This window comes from Vipera berus (genome assembly GCF_964194415.1).
Source record: "Vipera berus genome assembly, chromosome: 2".
In the NCBI taxonomy this organism is placed as follows: Eukaryota; Metazoa; Chordata; class Lepidosauria; order Squamata; family Viperidae; genus Vipera; species Vipera berus.
The window spans coordinates 126,445,763-126,466,769 of NC_138203.1; the positions used below are offsets into that span (position 1 = coordinate 126,445,763).

General features: G+C 40.9%; 2 protein-coding genes across 3 annotated transcripts in view; both read left to right on the forward strand.

The window, feature by feature from the left end:
* The window catches only part of LOC308662548 (synaptonemal complex central element protein 1-like), a 48,237-nt gene extending 34,209 nt beyond the window's left edge, over nt 1-14,028 (forward strand). Inside the window, exons 9-13 of the mRNA XM_081318485.1 lie at nt 1,703-1,760; nt 10,522-10,636; nt 11,136-11,225; nt 12,154-12,246; nt 13,900-14,028. Coding sequence (XP_081174611.1) covers nt 1,703-1,760; nt 10,522-10,636; nt 11,136-11,225; nt 12,154-12,211 — 321 coding nt within the window. The 3' untranslated portion in view covers nt 12,212-12,246; nt 13,900-14,028. The remainder of the gene's footprint in view (nt 1-1,702; nt 1,761-10,521; nt 10,637-11,135; nt 11,226-12,153; nt 12,247-13,899) is intronic.
* A 4,827-nt stretch (nt 14,029-18,855) lies between these two features.
* Nucleotides 18,856-21,007, forward strand: part of CXXC1 (CXXC finger protein 1) — a 36,676-nt gene continuing 34,524 nt past the window's right edge. For both annotated transcript variants that reach the window (XM_081319897.1, XM_081319898.1), the window contains exons 1-2: nt 18,856-18,988; nt 19,562-19,677. In XM_081319897.1, coding sequence (XP_081176023.1) covers nt 18,986-18,988; nt 19,562-19,677 — 119 coding nt within the window. In that variant the 5' untranslated portion in view covers nt 18,856-18,985. The remainder of the gene's footprint in view (nt 18,989-19,561; nt 19,678-21,007) is intronic.

A 21,007-nucleotide genomic window follows, 5' to 3' on the forward strand; every position in this document is an offset into this window, starting at 1 on the left:
AGGCATTCTTATCTCTTCTAGCTATTCTCTGGAATTCTGCATTCAATTGGGTGTATCTTTCTTTTTCTCCTTTGCCTTTCACTTCCCTCCTGTCCTCAGCTATTTGTCACCTCTACTGTATATTCGTCAGGGATATGATTTAGTTCATACCTGAGTGGCCTAGTGCTTTTCCCTACTTTCTTCAGTTTAAGCCTAAATTTTGCAACGAGAAGCTCATGGTCTGAGCCACAGTCAGCTCCTGGTCTTGTTTTTACTGACTGTATAGACATAGCTTCTCCATCTTTGGCTGCAGAGCACGTAGTCAATCTGATTTCTGTGTTGACTGTCTGGTGATGTCCATGTGTAGAGCCATCTCTTGGGTTGTTGGAAAAGCGTGTTTGCTATGACCATCGTATTCTCTTGAGAAAATTCTATCAACCTGTGCCCTGATTCATTTTGTACTCCAAGGCCAAACTTGCCTGTTATTCCGGTTATCTTTTGGCTTCCTACTTTAGCATTCCAATCCCCCATGATGATAAAGACATCATTTTTTGGTGTTAGTTCTATAAGGTGCTGTAGGGCTTCATAGAACCGGTCAATTTCATCCTCTTCAGCACCAGTGGTTGGGGCATAGACTTGGACTACTGTGATATTGAATGGTTTGCCTTGGATTCGAACTGAGATCATTCGGTCATTTTGGGGATTGCATCCCAGTATTGCTTTTCCTACTCTTTTATTGACTATGAAGGTTACTCCATTTCTTCTGAGGGATTCTTGCCCGCAGTAGTATATCTGATGGTCATCTGAATTAAATTCACCCATTCCTGTCCATTTTAGTTCGCTGATTCCTAAGATGTTGATGTTCAGCCTTGTCATCTCTTGTCTGACCATGTCCAGCTTGCCTTGGTTCCTGGATCTTACATTCCAGGTTCCTATGGAGAATAGATCTTTACAGCATTGGACTTTCCTTTCACCACCAGACACATCCACAGCTGAGCGCCCTTTCGGCTTTGGCCCAGTCGCTTCATTCTTTCTGGCGCTACTAGTACTAGCCCTCTGCTCTTCCCCAGTAGCATATTGGACGCCTTCCGACCTGAGGGGCTCATCTTCCAGCGTCATATCGTTTTGCCTTTTGGTACTGTCCATAGGGTTTTCATGGCAAAGATACTGGAGTGGGTTGCCATTTCCTTCTCCAGTGGATCTCTCAATCTAGCTAACACTTAAAGAGATGGGATTTTTAGTATTAAAATACATATAATTAATGTAAAAACATTATTCTTATTTGTATTACTTTTATCTTTTACTGTGATATTTTTCCGATTAACATCCTACCTTTCATACTCCTCCCTCATATTAATATTTGTTTGATGAGTAAAACTGGAGGCTATTTATGCATTTAAATATGCATTTGATTAAAAAATTATTTATTTAATAAATATATAATTAACCATTTACCCCATGGGACAAATATAATTTATCTCTGATTTTAATTGGGTAAATAGCATGAGCGGAAAGGTTGGCTTCTTCCTGATGCTACAGCACCTGTCTATTAGTTTTTGTTTTTGCTGACCACATTATATAGATATTTAAATAATTTACTTTAAATTTGGGAGATTTTGTTTAAAGTGGGGAGATTTTTTTTATTGATTTCCTTCCTCATATCTACAGCATATTTCTTGTTGTTGTCTTGTTTCTTTTCATGATATCATCTTCTACTTTTCAGGCCAGGGAGAAACCAATGGCTGACATGAAAGAGAGTAAGGAGCAGTTACTACGTGAAGGTGCGAAAGAGAACGTACCATTTGGGGCATTTAGTTAATTTAGATTACCCAATCTAAAATCATTCCAAATGATGTTTTTTTAAATCAGGAATTCAGGATTTCAGGAAATGTGCTGTTCCATAGGGCAGGTGCTCTGACAGAGAAAATATACTTTTTGGGTCCTACTATATGGCACTGTTTCATCTGAGCATCATCATCAAAGACCCCAAACATGCTCATTCTCTTGGATCTGGTGGGGTGGCCAGATATATTTTGGCACAGATGCTCCCCCAAATAGCCTATCCATGCACCATGTAGAGTTTTATAGGTAACTACCTACACCTTAAATTGCATCCAGATGCTTTTGAGAACAAATTCAGCTTCTAAAGCACTGCTGTAACACAGGCATACTGTACTGAGATATGCCCAGAACTATCCACACTGTTGCATTCTGGACCATCTACGGTTTCCAAATGTGTTGCCCCACTCCCATCACACACATGCATGTACAGCAAGAGTCTGCAGGTGTTTATTCAAACTCCCCAAACAGATCCTCCGAAAGCACACTGTTGCACAGGTCTGGATTCCAAGCTTAGCATGGCAAGAGTCATTGGGTAACACAGTCCAATAGGCACATACAAAGTCCAGGAAAGCAGTCCACAAGTCAGGATATACAGCACAAGCACACAAGGCACAGAACTGGGCCTGTTGCTCCAGCAACCTCAAAGTCCTCAGGGTGGGATTAAGTAGGCAATGCCGGTGCAGCCCTTCATGAGAGGCGAGGTTGCCTACCTGCGACTAGTCTAGCTGACCGGCATTGTGCCTGGCTCCTCTCTGTTCTACATGTCCTTGGATCAGGAAGAGGTGTGGACTCCACCTTCTCCTCATTGCTAATGGGCAGCAGCTGCTCTTGGTCCTCTCCTGGCACCTCCTGGCCTATTTGCTGCAGCTATGGGTCTTGCTCAGCCACAGCCTTATAACTCATCCAATCGACCCAGCTGAGGCTGCTCTGTCAGGCTAGCACTCTTCGAGACCCGATCCTGACCAACACTCAGCTCTGGCTTTCCTCTGCCTACTCAAACTCACCTTCCTCCTCTGAACTTGCATCTGGAGAGGGGTCTGGGTGACAGATCCATGACACCAAATCCCCTTTAGGGCTAGCCCTCTGCAGAACACAGTGCAAAAGCCCTAGGTGTTCTGAAAATGTGATTTGATTGTAAATACACATATGCACAGAAAACTCAATGGTTTTGCACTACAGGTAGTCCTCAACTATGACCACAAATGAGCCCAAAACTTCCGTTGCTAAGCAAGACAATTGTTAAGTTACTTTGGCCCATTTCATGGCTTTTTTTTGCCACACTTGTTAAATGGCTCACTGCAGTTGTTAAGTGAATCTTGCAGTCATTAAGTGAATCTTGCTTTCCCCATTGACTTTGCTTGTCCGAGCAGAGAAGGTTACAAATGGTGATCACGTGCCCCTGGGACAGTGTTACTATCATAAATACATGTCAGTTGCCAAGCACCCGAATTTTGTTCACATGACAAAATGGGGATGCTGCAACAGTCATAAGTGTGAAAACTGGTCATATATAATTTTTTTCAGTGCCATTGTAACTTCAAATGGTCACTAAAAGAATGGTTGTAAGTCGGGCACCATCTGTAGAGTCAATAAAGTGATAGTGCTGCATAACAAATGTGGCAGGTCTCTCTCTCTGTGTGTGTGTGTGTGTGTATATATGTGTGTGTGTGTGTGTTTTCTGAGGTTTTCGCGGGTGTTTGTATGTAGATCTTTGGTCATTCGGGTTTTTCCCCACGTAGAATTGAAGGTGTAAGAGCAACGTTTCGACGAACTCTCATCCGTCATCCTCAGGCTGGTGGCTTCAGCTTCATTCTTCTGGGAGAAGTGTGTGGTATTGGCTGTTTGTTCCTCTTTTTTAAACTGCCAGAGGGGGTGTGTTCTGTGGTTGGAGGTGTGCTCTGATTGGGTGGGGGGTTAGCTGTGTTCTGATTGGGTGGGGGTGTGTTTTGAGTGGATGGGCTGGTCTCAGCTGCCAGCCTTAGACCTGAACTGGTGAGTTGTGCTGCTTTTGTTCGGCTCCGTGTTTGTGGTGGTGCCATGTTTTTATAGTGGGTGTCAGTTTGCTTATTGTGTGGTTTGGAGGGGTTTAAAGTGGCTGATGTTGCAGCTGTAGTTAGGTTTCTGTTTTGTGGTTGTGTGTCATTATCGTTGTGGGTTCGGATTTGCTTTTTGAATGGTTGTGTGGTGGTGATGTCATGTGATGTTATCATGAGTTTGGGTCTGGTATCATTCTTGGTGGTTGGGCCTCGTCTGTCAATCAAGGCGGGTTTCCAAATGGCTGGTAGGCGAGAGGTATCATCTCGTTTATTCATGCTGTGGGGGCGTTTTTCTATCTCAATGGCTTCTCTGATTATTCTGTTGTTAAAATGTTCAATTTTGGCGATAGTTTTGGTTTTTTTAAAATCAATTTCATGTCCCGTGGCTTCAAAGTGTTGGACCAGGGATGAAGTTTGTTCTCCCTTTCTGAGTGAGTTTTTGTGCTCTTCAATGCGTGCACTTATTCTTCTGTTGGTCTGTCCGATGTATGTGGTGGGGCAGGTGGTGCATGGGATTTCGTATACTCCTTGGTTTTCTAACCCAATTATGTCCTTGGGGTTTCTTAGGATGGTGGATATTTTTCTGTCTGTGTAGAATGCTGTTTTGATGTTGTGTTTTTGGAGGACCTTGCTGATTCTGTCTGTGGTCCCTTTTAAGTATGGGAGGAGGGCTTTGCCATTTTCCTGTTCTCTGTCTTGGGTTTTTGTGGGTGTCTCTCTTCGGATTAAGTTGGTAATCGTGTTTCTTTGGAATCCATTGGCTGTTAGTACATTAGTGAGAGTGTGTAGTTCGGTTTTTAGGTGCTGTTCGTCAGCTAGGTGTTTTGTTCTGGAGATGAGTGTCTTGGCTACGGAGTTGATCTGTGCTGGGTGGTGGTGTGAGAGTGCGTTCAGATAGCGGTTTGTGTGTGTTTTTTTATGGTAGATAGTGTGTCCTAGGGAGCCGTTGGATTTCTTGTAGACTAAGACATCAAGGAAGGGAAGTTGATTGTTAGCTTCTGTTTCCATGGTGAATTGTATTTTGGGGTGTAGGCTATTGAGGTGTATGAGGAAGTCATCCAGTTTTTCTTTGCCGTGTGGCCAGATTACGAAGGTGTCATCTACGTATCTGAGCCAGAGTTTGGGTTTGTGGTTGGATTTTTCTAGAGCGAGGGTTTCAAAGTGTTCCATGTAGAGGTTTGCGATGACAGGTGAAAGGGGTGATCCCATGGGTGCTCCTTCCATTTGTTTGTATCTTTGTCCATTGTAGATGAAGTATGTGTTAGATAGGCAGTGGTTGGTCAGATCTAGGATGTGTTTTGGGGGGTTGTATTTATTTAGGATAGCTGTCAAGGCTTCTTTGATTGGCACTTGGGTGAAGAGGGATACGACACGGGACATGAAATTGATTTTAAAAAAACCAAAACTATCGCCAAAATTGAACATTTTAACAACAGAATAATCAGAGAAGCCATTGAGATAGAAAAACGCCCCCACAGCATGAATAAACGAGATGATACCTCTCGCCTACCAGCCATTTGGAAACCCGCCTTGATTGACAGACGAGGCCCAACCACCAAGAATGATACCAGACCCAAACTCATGATAACATCACATGACATCACCACCACACAACCATTCAAAAAGCAAATCCGAACCCACAATGATAACGAGGCACAACCACAAAACAGAAACCTAACTACAGCTGCAACATCAGCCACTTTAAACCCCTCCAAACCACACAATAAGCAAACTGACACCCACTATAAAAACATGGCACCACCACAAACACGAAGCCGAACAAAAGCAGCACAACTCACCAGCTCAGGTCTGGAGCTGGCAGCTGAGACCAGCCCATCCACTCAGAACACACCCCCACCCAATCAGAACACACCCACCATTCAAAACACACTCCCACCCAATCAGAACACACTTGGTCCCCCACCCAATAAGAGCACACCTCCACCCACAGAACACATCCCCTCTGGCAGTTTAAAAAAGAGGAACAAACAGCCACATGCTTCTCCCAGAAGAAGGAAGCTAAAGCCACCAGCCTGATGATGACGGATGGGATTCCGTCGAAACGTTGCGCCTACACCTTTAGTTCTATGCGGGGAAAAACCCGAATAACCAAAGATCCACATATGTATATGTATATGTATATGTATATGTATATGTATATGTATATGTATATATATATATATATATATATGTAGGTCTAGAGTCTCGGGTTTCTTCCCGCGTTCCTTTCATCTTCAGAAAGTTGTGGCGACGTTTCGACGAAATCCCATCCGTCATCATCAGGCCGGAGTATTCCTCCTGCTGCTTTCAGGAGCAATGCGTGGTCTGTCTGTTTCTTTCCTTCCAACTGCCGGTGGGGCTGTGTTCCGACTGGGTGGAGGCGTGGCTGCTTTCTGATTGGGTGGGGGTGTCATCCGACTGGGTGGAGGCGTGGTTGTCTTCTGATTGAGTGGAGGCGTGGCTGTCTTCTGATTGGGTGGATGTGTGGTTGTCTTCCGATTGGTTGGAGGCGTGGCTGTCTTCTGATTGGGTGGGGTGTGTTCTGAATGGGTGGGGTTTTTTGTTGTGTCGTAATATCCTGAGTGTTGTGATTTGGTGTCTTGAGGAGTGGGCTGTGTAGTGGCCTCCAGAGCTTTGGCTTGGCTCCGAGTTCGAGGAGCCGCCATGCATCTCTGGTATGGGTCAGTCAGGTTCGTGTGTGTGTTCTTCTGCTTGGGTGATAGCACTTTTGCTTGACTTGTTCTGTCTTCTGTGTGGGAGAGTTTTTGTTCTGGGTGTGGATGAGTCTTGCTGGGGCTGGTGGCATTTGGGGTTGTTTGTTGGTTTTTTAAATCCTTGTTTGCTGAAATTCGTTTGTCTATCAATGCTGGTTTCCAAATGGCATGTAGGCGGGAGGTGTCATCTCGCTTGTTCATACTGTCTGGGTGTTTTTCTATTTCAATGGCTTCTCTGATTATTCTGCTATTGAGATGTTCTATTTTGGCGATTGTTTTTGTACCTTCAAAATTGATGTTGTGTCCCGTAGTGTTTATGTGTTGTACTAGTGAAGATGTTCGATCTTTCTTCTGTACTGAGTTCTTATGTTCTTCTACACGTACCTCTATTCTTCTGTTAGTCTGTCCGATGTATGTTGCTGGACAGGAGGCGCATGGGATTTGGTATATGCCCTGGTTTTCCAGTTCTATTTTGTCTTTGGGATTTCTCAGGATGGTTGATATCTTTCTGTCAGTGTTAAATGCGGTTTTGATGTTATGTTTGCGTAGTACTTTACTGATTTTGTCGGTTGTTCCTTTTATGTAGGGCAAGATGGCTCGTCCGTTGTTCTGTTCTTCTTCTTGGATGTTTTTCTGTTTCGGAGTCCGCTGCTGAATTATATTGGTGATTTTGTTTTTTTGGAACTTGTTTGCTGTCAATATGTCTGTCAGGGTGTGTAGTTCTGTTTGTATATGTGTTTCATCTGCAAGGCGTCTGGTTCTTGTTATTAGTGTTTTGGCTACTGAATTTATTTGTGCTGGGTGATGATGTGATTGCGCATTGAGGTAACGGTTGGTGTGTGTTTTCTTTCGGTAGACTGTGTGTCCTAGGGTTCCGTTTTGTTTTTTGTATATAAGTACATCCAGGAAAGGTAACTGGTTGTTTGTTTCAATCTCCATGGTGAATTTTATTTTGGGATGTAGGCTATTCAGGTGTGTTAGGAAGTTTTCTAGCTCCTTTCTTCCGTGGGGCCAGATCACGAAGGTGTCATCCACATATCTGAGCCACAGTTTTGGTTTGTTTGTAGTCTTTTCTAGAGCGTTAGTTTCAAATTCTTCCATGAAAAGGTTGGCGATAACTGGTGATAGAGGGGATCCCATTGGTGCGCCTTCTATTTGTTTGTATCTCTGGCCTCTGTGTATGAAGTATGTGTTTGATAAGCAGTGTTCTGCTAGTTCTATAATATGGTTTGGTGGTTGGTATTTGCTTCTTATTGTTGATAGAGCTTCTTGGACTGGCACCTGGGTGAATAGTGATACCACATCGAAGCTGACTAGCAAGTCTTTTTGGTCTATCTGTAGATTTTTCACTAATTCTATAAAGTGGTATGAGTTTTGGACATATGAAGCTGCCATTTCTGCTAGAGGTTGTAATTGTTTTGCTAGGTATTTAGCTAAGTTTTGTAGTGGTGAGCCTATAGAACTTACTATGGGTCTTAGTGGGATTCCATCTTTGTGTATTTTGGGGAGGCCATATAGTTTTGGGCATCTGGATGACTTCTCCCTAGGAATGATTGTTTGTTGGATTTCTTGGCTTATAGAAGTTGATTTTATCTTTTTCTTGGTGGTCTTTTCTAGATAGGTTGTGGGATCTGTATATATAGGTTTGTATGTAGTTTCTTTGAGTAAGTTGGACAGTTTCTCTTCATAGTCCGATGTGTCCATTACCACTGTAGCATTGCCTTTATCTGCTGGTAGTATGATTATGCTGTTGTCTTTTCTTAGGTTTTGCAATGCTGCTTGTTCTTCTTTTGTTAGGTTGCTTTTGGGTGGTTTGCTTGTGCATAGGATGTGGGTGACTTCATGTCTGACTTGGTCTGCTTCGTCTGTATTGAGTTTAGTTAAGCTGGTTTCCACTCCACATATGATGGTTTCTGTGGGAATTTTCTTTGGTGCAACAGCGAAGTTGAAACCTTTTGCTAGGACGTTTGTTTCTGCTGTTGTTAGTCTTCTGTGGGAGATGTTATGCACTACTTGTTGTAGATGTTGTTGTGGTGTGGTTGTTTGGTTGTTGTAGTTCTCTAATTGTTTGAGTTTCTTTGAATGTCTGTTGTTTTTATAGATGGTCTCTGTTTCTGCTCTCCAAACCGCCAGTTGTTTCACTTTGTCCCATAGTATTGGGTGAATAAAGTTGCTGAGTTTGAGATGTAATGTTAGTAGGTCCTTGTTTGTTTGGTCTAATTGAAATCTTTTATTGTGGAGTTCATTTCTTAGTAATGCCATTTCTGTTCTTCTTAGAATGCGTTTGGTTGAAGTGGTATTGATGTGGAATTTCAATTCGAAACAATTTGGTCTTATATTTAGGTCTCGACATTGGCATAGGAAAGGTATGTCACTTAGTATTCTTGCTCTTCGTACTTCTAACTTTTCGTAAGTCCTGGTTAGTTGGTAGATGTCCTCCCCGTAGAGGTATGATATTTGTTTTTGTAGATTCTCGCGGGTGTCTGTATGTGTAGGTCTAGAGTCTCGGGTTTCTTCCCGCGTTCCTTTCATCTTCAGAAAGTTGTGGCAACGTTTCGACGAAATCCCATCCGTCATCATCAGGCCAGAGTATTCCTCCTGCTGCTTTCAGGAGCAATGCGTAGTCTGTCTGTTTCTTTCCTTCCAACTGCCGGTGGGGCTGTGTTCCGACTGGGTGGAGGCGTGGCTGCTTTCTGATTGGGTGGGGGTGTCATCCGACTGGGTGGAGGCGTGGTTGTCAATGTATATATGTATATATATATGTGTGTGTGTGTGTATGTGTATATTGCTAATTCTTTGTTAGCAATCTAAAAAAATTTACACAAATATGAGCTGTCACTGTTGTGACTACTGCCTGTGGATGGCCTTCGGTTAGGCCGAAACAGGAAATAAGATTTGTCCCATGTTTGGGGCCTAGCAAGGTAATCTAAATAGTTAACAAGCATTTAAAAACATATCTCCCTTGCTTCTCAGCTAACAAAGTGAGAAAGAGCTTGTGGCCTAGAGGTTAAAACAACTGCCTAATGTGCAATCGACCCAGGTTCGAATCTCAGAAGGGTATGGCTGACTGATGAAAACAAATAAGTTTGAAATGCATATCAGTCTCCCTTTAATTCTTTGTTAGCAATCTAAAATTTACACAAATATGAGCTGTCACTGTTGTGACTACTGCCTGTGGATGGCCTTCGGTTAGGCCTAAACAGGAAATAAAGATTTGTCCCATGTTTGGGGCCTAGCAAGGTAATCTAAATAGTTAACAAGCATTTAACATATATGTGTAAATATATATATATGGGACGCGGTAGCTTAGTGGGTTAGGACGCTGAGCTTATCGATCAGAAGGTCGGCAGTTTGGCGGGTCGAATCCCGAGTGCCGCGTAGCAGAGTGAGCGCCTGTTACTCGTCCCAGCTTCTGCCCACCTAGCAGTTCGAAAGAACGTAAAAATGCTAGTAGAAAAATTGGGACCACTACGATGGGAAGGTAACAGCATTCTGTGCGCCTTTGGCATCTAGTCATGCCGGCCACATGACCACGGAGACGTCCTCGGACAAGCGCTGGCTCTTCGGCTTTATATATATATATATATATATGTATGTATGTATGTATGTATGTATGTATGTATGTATGTATGTATATTCCTATCTTCTTTTTAAACTCAAGGCTGGATATTATAGTTTCTGATTTATATTGGCATAATGGGTTATAGTGAACTTGAAACTATATTCAAGTATAATTTTTTGTCTCTGGAAAGCTATGGTTATGGCAGTGTCTCATTATAAAGGAAGGAAGCTTTTGTCCAATGCCCGAGATCTCTCCCAGCATTAATATAGCACTGCCACAAAGTTAATTTCTAATCTACTTTAAAAGTACCTTCAGTTTTCAAGGCAGGTAAGAATTCTTATGTGTGATGTGCCATAAAAAGGACTTATATGTTGTAATATTCCATTAGAAAAACTAATCCAAGAGAAGCTGGCTCATGTTCAAGATGAACTGGATTTGCTGAGCCAGGTTGCATTTAGTGAAGAGAGGAAGTTTCTGAAAAGCCAGGCAGCTGCATCTGCGTTGTGAGTATACATTACTTCCGTTCTCTTCTGGGATAATAACATTTAGAAATATCTAAGAAAATTTGTTCCTTCCCAAGGATATCCAAGAAACTACCTTTTAACATTTAAAATGAACTGTAATAGCAAGTAAAAGTCCCAATAATTAATAAATAAATAAATAAATAAATAAATAAATAAATAAATAAATAAATAAATAAATTTTTAAAAAATAAGTAAAAACTTTCCAAGAGTAAAGTTATTAATTAATTAGTTGCCCTTCTTTGAGGGAGATGGGCAGTTTAGAAATGAGATAGAAAGGAATGAATGAATAACTAAATAACATAAAATAAATTATACATGCCTTGAGCAAAATTACATGAGACATTATTAAAAGCTCTGGAATGCCTCATATTCTTTTGTAATTTTGGACTGTTGGAATAAAAACGTATATGCTAATAATTTCTCACCACAAAAGCAATTAAGATCTTGATATAACTTATTCACACCTTTTCATTTCCAGGGAGTTATTTCAAGAGGAAAACAAAAAAGCAAAAGATTATCTTGAAGCAGCTTCAAAGTACAATTCTGATTTGCAAGAGAAATGCAACAAGTGAGCGGAAAAGTGGGGATGTATTTTGCATAAGTAAACATATAATTAATCTTCTACAGATTCATTTCTGAAAGATGAGAATTTCTAGGCAAAGGAGTAATTATCTTTGGACTATGGTGCATTATCTATTTGAAGCAGATTCAAAATATAAATTTTATGTATTTATAAAATCTATTAGGATACAAGCAAAAGTGCCCCCCAAGCCACAGCCGGGCAAGACACCTGCCTGCCCGCCTGGCGGCGCTCTTCCTCCTGTCCCAGGTTTTCATTGTTATGAGCATTTCTGTGGAAGATTGGCAGCGGGGGTGGGGTGGGGGGTGTTTGTTTTTTATTCTCCCCCCCCCTCTGCTGGGTGGTTGCAGCAGGTTTTGGTTACTTTACATGATCCTGGGACACTGTGATCGTCATAAATATGAATCAATTGCCAAGCATCTGAATGTAAATCACAAGTCCCTGGAGATGCTGCAGCTGATTGGTGCTTCTTCTGGGCTCAGCAGACGCACTGGGATCAGCGCCGAGCTCCAGCTGGAGCCTGGTGCTGATCCTGGCGCTTCCGCTGAGCCCTGACAGCCCTGCAGCTCCAGCCGTCTCTCGCTCAGGCTTGTGCAGTGCTGCCACTGGTTCAGCTCATTCCCCTCCCCCAGTACCACTTTTCTAGGTTGGTTGCATACCACCTGCTAGGTGCCATTGCACCACAGGTGGTACCCATACCACTGGTTGAAAAGCCCTGCTCTAAAACAAAGATAACCACCTCTGCCATCTACCAGGATTCCTACTCCTACAAGTTTTATTTATAATTATAAAAACTTCGTTTAAAAAAAAATGAAAACATGGCCACTAGCTTTCTGTCTCCTTTTGTTTGCTTTATATTTACTTCTATTTTGATCCTATTTACATTGTTTAACTTCAAGTATTTAATTTACTTCAGGCTAAGAATAGAGCTGGAAGTCTTTGGGATGGAGGATGGCAGCATTAATGAAGATTAGTTTGTAGTCTGCCATACTGCTGCACAGGAAGAAATGTAATACTTTTAATGAATTCTTTGAAACTGCTATTTAACAGTTAAAGTACTTCCATACTGTCTATAAAGCAGGACGGGAGCAGCCATTTATCTGGTATTCTAAAATAAGAGAGATTATTAACACAATAAGACTTTTAAATAAAATTAGAATGGAATAAACTCTTATCCCAAAATTTCTAGGCTGCAACCTAAGTGTCCTTGCTTTCTACATAGAGATGTAAAGGAGCCGGAAACTCCTGCATTCAAGGACCAATATTGAAAACTTTGGAATCTTATGCCGTACTAGATATGAGATCATGGGCACAAAATGAAACATTGGTTTCTGAAAATTTTAATAATTAATTCCTATTCACTCGCTCTGATGTATTATCATAAGTAGGGCCTGCCCCCTGGAATGAGGTTCCCTTCAGATCTGGACGGTCTCTATCCTGCAGGTGTTTTGAAAAACACTGAAGATTTGGTTCTTTGCTGTTCTGTACCAGCCTGCTACCGGCCCTGCAGAAAAGGCAGGGACAACCCCTTTTACAAGAAGGCAAGAGTCTGGAACTAAGCCTGCCAAATTTATTAACATAAAAACATAAACAGAGCAAACAGAGCAAAGAGAGCAAACATGAACCATGAAACAGGAGCTATTCAAACGGTTGCCTTCAGCAAACCAGCCCTCCCACGCATTCCCCTTTTAAACAGTTCAGGGCGTGGCTTCTCTCTGCCTCCTTCCGAGGTGCCCCATTACCTTCCTCTGGTTACTCCTGACTGACTGCCTCCTGCGCGGGCGTCCTTGAACAGGGCCATCTTCATCCACGCTGTCAGGCTCACACAGCTGGGTCTGCGTCGTAACCAGATGAGAGGGGCCTGGCTGAGGGCTCTCATCAGCAAGCTCTCCAACACCCTCAGCAACCTCTCCAACACCCACCTCCTCCTCCTCTGAATCGTCCAACCCAACTGCCGAACCCACAGGCTGACCCTGAATCACAACATTTGCCAAGACCTTTGGCCAGGCTGATTGAAGGCCCCATTTAGGTTGTGTGGATGCGGGATTTTATTGTTGTTGTTTCTATCCGTTTTCATCATTTTGCTATCTTTTACTCCTTTATTTTTATTAAGATTTTTTCCTTGCTTTACTTTTTATTTGTGGATTGACCAGAGTTGCTGGGAGGCGAGCAATATATAAATCTCATAAAACAAATCAATCAATAAATACAGTCAAAGCCTCAATAAAACATTGAAATGCTGCAGCTGTGAGGAGATAGTGCACAGTCTTTCTCAGTTGGCAGGAACTTTTGCTTTCCCTGGCCTCCTGGTTTCTTGAGTTTGCCACTTTTAGTGGATCTTTCAAAGGAAAGACACCCTGATGGCTTTGCAGCTTCCACTCCACTTGAATTTGCCCATGACCAGACAAAAGTATAATGTATGAGAATTTATATGGAAGCAATTTATTGTATTGATCTACTGTGAAATTGGCAGAAGAGCAGTCCATATCTTCAAACTGTTTCTGAAGAAATGGTAGTATGGCAATGTTCTTAGGCCTATCTTGATCTAATAAACACTAAAATTAATTTTACCTCGATCCATACAAGGATAGAGGAAAGATTAAAAGACTATAGAAATAATTTCTTAATTTTACATCTCTCTCTATTCCCATCCCCGTGATAGGTTTGTGTCTACAGGAGGAGCTTTGCTTTAGCATTGAGAGAAATCATCTCCGTGGAATATTGGATGTCTTGCTTCAGTCTTAAATTTGTGGCAAACCATTTGCTGTTAATAAATTTCCGTTACCTCTGCTGTTGTGAAAATGGTCTAATGGGATTTTTTTGTTTATTTCTTGATGTTATTGATGCAAAGTACCTCTAGATCAGCAACTTTAAGATGTGTGGACTAATATAATTGGCCGGAGAATTCTGGGAGTTAAAGATCACACATCTTAACGTTGCCAAGGTTGAGAAACAGTGATTTAGATATTAGAGTTTTACAAATCATTTGAAACAGATGCTGCACAAAGTGCATTAACAATAAATGAAAGATTTGTCATTAAAGCATTAGCATAGTGTTCTTTTCAGCTTTGCACACCTATTTCAAATTTCATGTGTTTATACCACCAATATTTCTTGGACCCCAACAAAAAAATACAGCCATCCCACACATTTGCAAAGGCATAGCTACTTTAATGCTCCAAACAGATATCCTTCATTTGCACAAGTGTACTTTACAGTACAAAGTAGTCCTTTTGAATACTTTACATAGCCTTTCCATACAAAGAAAATAATCATTTGAAGTTAATATGGATTTTTATTAGTATTTATGTTGCCTAGGTGTACTGTATATACAGGAAACTTTCCCCAAACAAGTATCTTCTTGATGCAACATGATTTGGTTATTATGGCAGGAACTATGAAAATTACACTCTATCCCTTAAAAATCAATAGTGCACTCTTTTGAATTACTGTTATCTTCAATTAAACAATTTTAACTTTTTTTTGAAAGCGCTAGCACAATCAACTTCTCTTGAGCAAAAAGAAAAACATTAGAAGGTACATTCAAATTGAAAGTGCGTTAAATTGCTGCAAGGACAAAATTTTCACATCTTGTATTTTTTTCCCTTTTTTAAAAAAAAATTAAAACCCATATATTATCACTAAAAATTATTCACATAAAAATGACCTCCAAATGTAAAATCACAGCAATTTAAATGGTTGCTAGGCATTGGAAGCAACCTGATAGCACATAATCAATCAATATATGAAAACAACTATACTGTAATTGGAATCCATGTTTCAAATCCTTAGTATTTTGCATTATGGATTCCACAAACTAAACAGGCAGGAAGAATGAAATCCTTCCATGGCATGACCTATTGACATGTAAAGAGTTATTACGTTTGCCATAATCTGAGATTCTGGTTTGTTTGTGTAAGGGTTGGTTTTTTGTTTTTTTTTGAAATGTGAACCGCCCCTATCAGAAATCAGTGCTTCAATTGCTTAAGGTCAAGTCCAGCAGAGAAAAATAATTCAATCCAGTGTTCTGTTGCCAATTTGTTAACAAATAACCTCTAGTCACTGAAGCAGAGGGAGAGGTATGAGAAAAGTCTTTACTGATGGTGCAAGAAGATAAAGACATTATTTCACTTTTTCTTTCTTACTATTCATCTGGAGCTAAGTAAGTCACAAAGTATTACTCTACAGCCTTATTCTGCAAATAACATGTTACATCTTTTTATCTTAGCACAGCTATTCTGAGGTACTTAGGGCTATCAGGCCTGATCAACATATCAAAATATAGTTATTGTTCTGATTTAATAGTCAACAATACAGTTCAAAATTCAAATATCATACATCCAATTTTAATGAGAAATCTTAGAAAAATTAATCACATCATGTATCATGCTGGCTACAAGGTCATCCCAACTAAAACATTTGCTGACTATGAAAGGGTACTAAGGTAAATCAGTCTGAACAAATATATTTTAATTTCATGGGGGAAAAACAAACAAACAAACAAACTCAAAAATAGCTGCTATAATTTCAGATATCTTGAGATAATACTTGCAAAAAACTTGAAGTAGTTTAGAAAAGAGAATATTGATCACTTGGTTAGGAAATTAAAATGAGAATGAGGGGTCCTTGGTGCTCACAGCTTGGTTGTTTTCTTGCAGATGTTTCATTTCTCAAACATTACTCAAACTAACATCATTAGCACTACCGTAGTATGTAGTGGAGTTGGGTCTCGCTTTATATTCTAGTGGCTTGTCCTGTTAGCATTGGTAGGAGTGGTCTCAAGTGGAATCAGTAGCACTCCCACATATATACAACCCAAAATATGGATCAAGTTTATAGTTGATACCTTTACTATAATAGAAAAGGACCAACTAGAGAACACATATGAATCCATCCACAACATCTTCAAAAGAATCCAATTCACAAGGGGAAAAAGAAAACAACAATATGATACTTTTCCTGGATATCCTTATCAGCAGACACCTCTGTGGCAAACTAGAAACACGTCTATAGAAAAGTACTATAGCAAGTACTTCATTACCAAAGTAGTAACCCAACCTCTCATAAGAGAAGTTGTGTAAGAACACTATTCAGATGAGCACAAACACACTCAGCAACCCTGAACATAAGAAAAAGGAAACAGATAAACTCTATAACACCTTGAAACAAAATGGGTATCCATGCAACTTCATCAAAACGTGCTTGACCACTCAACCCAATATAACACAACCAACACAAGCTATATGTTGGGTGTTGGTTTGATCTCCGAGCTTGGGGCTTTGGCTGCAAATGTTTCATCTCCATTTGGGAGGACATCTTCAGTGTGCTTTGAATTCAATTCAAAGTGCACTGAAGATGTGTGTGTCCCCCCCTCCCCCCTCCCCCCCCAATGGAGACAAAATGTTTGCAGCCAAATCGCCAAGCTTGCAGATCAAACCAATAGCTCAATCCCGAGCTACTAATATTCCAACACATTACAACAAGCTATGAGGATAACACTGTCACACATCAAAAACATCTCAGAAACCAGCAATAGACTATTACAACCATGTGGCATCAGCATAGCACGCAAACCAACTAAAGCTTTTCAAAATATCCTAGTAAACCAAAAGACCCAGGAATCATTTACAACAGGGGTCTTTAAACTTGGCCCTTTTATGACTTGTGGACTTCAACACCCAGAATTCCTCAGCCAGCGTGCCTGGCTGAGGAATTCTGGGAGTTGAAGTCCACAAGTCATAAAAGGGCCAAGTTTGAAGACCCCTGATTTACAATATACAGTGTAAAGACTGCAACAGCCACTACATAGGACAGGGGTAGGCAACCTTGGCTCTTTAATGACTCATGGACTTCAACTCCCAGAATTCCTGAGTCAACATAGCTGACTCAGGATTTCTGGGAGTTGAAGTCCATGAGTCATAAAAGAGCCAAGGTTGCGTACACCTGACATAGGACAAACAGAAGACTAGCAGAACATATCCATGAACACCAACTAGCAGTCAGAAGATATGATTAATCTCACAACACACGGACAGACAGAGGTAACTTTATTTGGGAAACTATTACCAAGCTAAGTCCAAAGCTAAAGAATTCCTGGAAGCCTGGCACTCTGACAAATCAGCCATCATTAGGCATAGACATAGACATAAACAACATCTACATACCGTACAAAAGGGACAATCAACAAGCCAAAAAGAAAGCAAAAAGACCAAAACACCTCCCCACCAGCAATCAACACCCAGATGAACATATAACAAACACCAAGATTAACCTCAGACCAACAATCAAGAAGTAAACCATACCCCAGTCAAGGAATTGCCAGGCAAGCTAACAGTAAACAGCCCAACGAAATAACCACCAAGACCACTCCCACCAACACTGACAGGGCAAGCCATTAAAATATAAAGAGACAGCAAATCCCACTCCTTAGTAGCCTCGATGATGTTACCTAATTTGGGTAATGAAACATCTGCAAGAAAACAACCAAACTCTGAGGAGCACCCCAGAACCCGTCATTTCAACGTTGTGCTACAAATATTCTCTAATGGTAAAAGGAGAATTTAAGATACAAGATATTTATGATGTACATGAGTTTTGCTGTAGCTAAAATTATTTCTCACTCAGGCTACTCATTTTTATTCCCGTAGTAGTCAATATTCCCAGATTTGATGAAATGGGATATGTTGCTTGATATTTTAATTAATTGTGCATACAGCATGAAGAACAGCTGCAGGACTTGGGTTTGGCTAGTCTAAAGAAAAGAAGAAATAGGGGAGACATGATAGCAGTGTTCCAGTATTTGAGGGGCTGCCACAAAGAAAAGGGGGTTACATTGTTCTTCAAAGCACCAGAGGGCAGGACAAGAAACAATGGTTGGAAACTGATCAGAGAGAAGCAACCTGGAATTAAGGAGAAGCTTCCTAACAGTGAGGATAATTAACCAGTGGAACAGTCTGCCTTCAGAAATCGTGGGTGCTCCATCCCTGGAGATTTTTGCAACAAATGAAAAGGTGTGTGCTTTCCAAATGTTAAAATATATTACGGTGAGTGTCATATTAAACAGTATCACGACTTCGTTAAGTCACTTTTCTTGTATAATAAGAAAACTATCACGTGTTTCTTAAAACTAAAAACTTATTTAGTGGAGCCTGGATCAACAATCGCATAGCCATAGGGAGACTCCTAATCTTGGTCCTCTCCGGATGTAAAATCCTCTCCATCCTGAGCTAGCATAGGATTGCCTCGACTATTATGAACGTTGAGAATCGTAGCACAGCGTAACAATAATGGTTACGGACAACGGGAAATGTAGCTCTACCCCTCTTAGAAAGTCCCAAAGTGGGTAAGGCTAACACTTGGTCTATAAAGTCTGAGTGCTTTGTTTTTCTCCCAAACTCCGAGGAAACAGATTAGTTGAGCTCCTCTCTCCAAGACAGGAGGTTATCACTCTCACTTTCACCCTCGTCTCCTACAGAGGGCGCTAACTATTCTGATGGGAATAATTCCGGAATTCGTTCAGGCTCGCCGGGAAATGGCTGCGAGAATCGGCCATCTTTGTAAAGGGCAGAAAAGGCTCTCTCGCTCTCTTTCTCTCGCTCTCTCTCTCCCCCCTCCCCCCCGCGACACGGATGTTATTTCTCTCTTTGAGCGAATGGTAGCGGAAACGGAGACGAGCAGGCCATCTGCCTTCCTGCTGTCTGGCCCCTTGTCTTGATTCGGAAGAAGGGAACTGGCCGACTGCAGAGATCATGGTGAGCGGATAGTCGTTACGGCTGCATTTCGATCGCCTCTGATCCTATCAGAGCAGGGCCATTTTACGGCAAGGATGTTTGATCGAAGGGCAGTGGAAGAGGAAGGTTGCAGCTTGGGGGAAGCAAGAGTCTTCCGGAGTCTCTTCCGAGTTTTTCCATTAGTGGGACCGCTCAGTGGGTTGACCAATGGTGAAAATTGGACTTTAACCTTTGGAAAGAAAATGGGGCTTATGGGATCTGTGGAATGAGACAATTTGTCTGTTGAGCCAGACTTGCTTCTTCTATCAGCACATTTTTAAAGCTGGATAAAGAGGATTTTCCAAACCTTTTTTTTCTCCCAGCCTCTTTTGTCGGGGGCAGGGGCTCAACACAATTGGGCTTCCTTGAAATTTCACCCGGTTTATCACATTCAGGGATAAGATCTCATGATCTCCATTTATCCCTAGAAAATATATTTAAGATTTTCCATGGCTTCATTCAAATACTTGAAATAGTGCAATTTAAAGATCAAAATTTCCTACTTTTAATGTCCATGTCATTGTTAATTCTTTCTATTTTTTTCTTGGAATTCAGGATGAATTTTCTGATCCTGATTTGGCAGTTATGGGTGAGGAATCAAAATCTGAGAATGGAGAGAATGCTCCTGTCTATTGCATCTGTCGCAAGCCTGACATCAATTGTTTCATGATGTGAGTATTGTTGGAAGGAATAAAAGAACTTGATCATGACAGCTCTTTCACATGTTAATGAGGTTGCCTTGGCGATGGCATCCAGTGCAAAACCCTTTTGCCAGTATAATATATGCTGGTTTATCTCTGCAAGGTCTTCTGGAACATGTTCTTTCTAAAAAGGAATATTTTTAACTATAAAATTTAAAAACTTTGTTCATTCTGAAGAATACTTTGCAACATAAAGATACTAATGGCATATTAAAAGGGGAAGATGAAAAGGGCAAGAGAAGGGCAAAGGGTACAATAAAAAGAAATAAAAAAGAGTACTCTATTGAATGAAGTAATTGTGAGGGCAAATTACCGAATATTTCCCAAATATTGGAAAAAATAGAAAATAATTAGAAAAATACCAATTACAGTAGATTAGGGCCAATTCTAAACATATATCCAGAGGTTAAAGCCTTTAAGAACCTTGATGCCTGGGGCATACAGAGCATTCATACTGAAGAAGCTATATCTGTCTGATAATTTGAAGAAATATTATTCAATAGCAAGTGAACATCATTAAATCCAAACAGTGCTTCTAGAGATTAAGGTGAATGCACAAAAAAGCACTACGACAAATGTTGAATATCTTGTGAAGTTATTATGGATTTAGGATAAGAGTCATCTAACAGGAAAAGGCCACTATATGTGATAGCACAGAGATGGCCAAACTTTAACATGACAAGGTTTACTTTTGCTTTTTCCTTTATTAGACGGACACGTTCTGTAAGTTGCAAAGTTGTGGTTTGTGCCTCACCTAGAATTAATGAATGGAGTGCTTTGGATCCTATGCTGAGCCTGGGAATTTATTTTTAGGACCACAACTTTTAACTTTTTCCCCTAATTGCGCTTTTATATGAGGATCTTAAATTATGAAAAAAGTATCTTTATTGCCACTATTAGATATTTGAGAGGTTCAAGAAACTCTTGATCTTCTGAAGTTCATCTAGATATTTATTATTCAACCTACCTCTCTCTTTTTTATCCACCCCTTTCCAATAGAAGATGTTATGTTTTTTAAGAGTTCCCCGTTATGCTTAGTTTGTTTGAGCTAGTTTGGCTAAGACCTCAGGCTGGAAACTGGGAGACCTTGAGTTCTAGTCTTGCTTTAATCACAAAGCCAGCTGGGTGACCATTGGCCAGTCACTTTGTCAGCCCTAGGAAGGAGGCAGTAGCAAAGCACTTCTGAAATCTTGTCAGGAAAACTGCAGGGACTTGTCCAGGCAGTCATCAGGAGTCAGCATTGACTTGAAGGCACACTTCCAGCTATAGTTAAGTAGATGGTGAGCCCTCTTGCACAAAT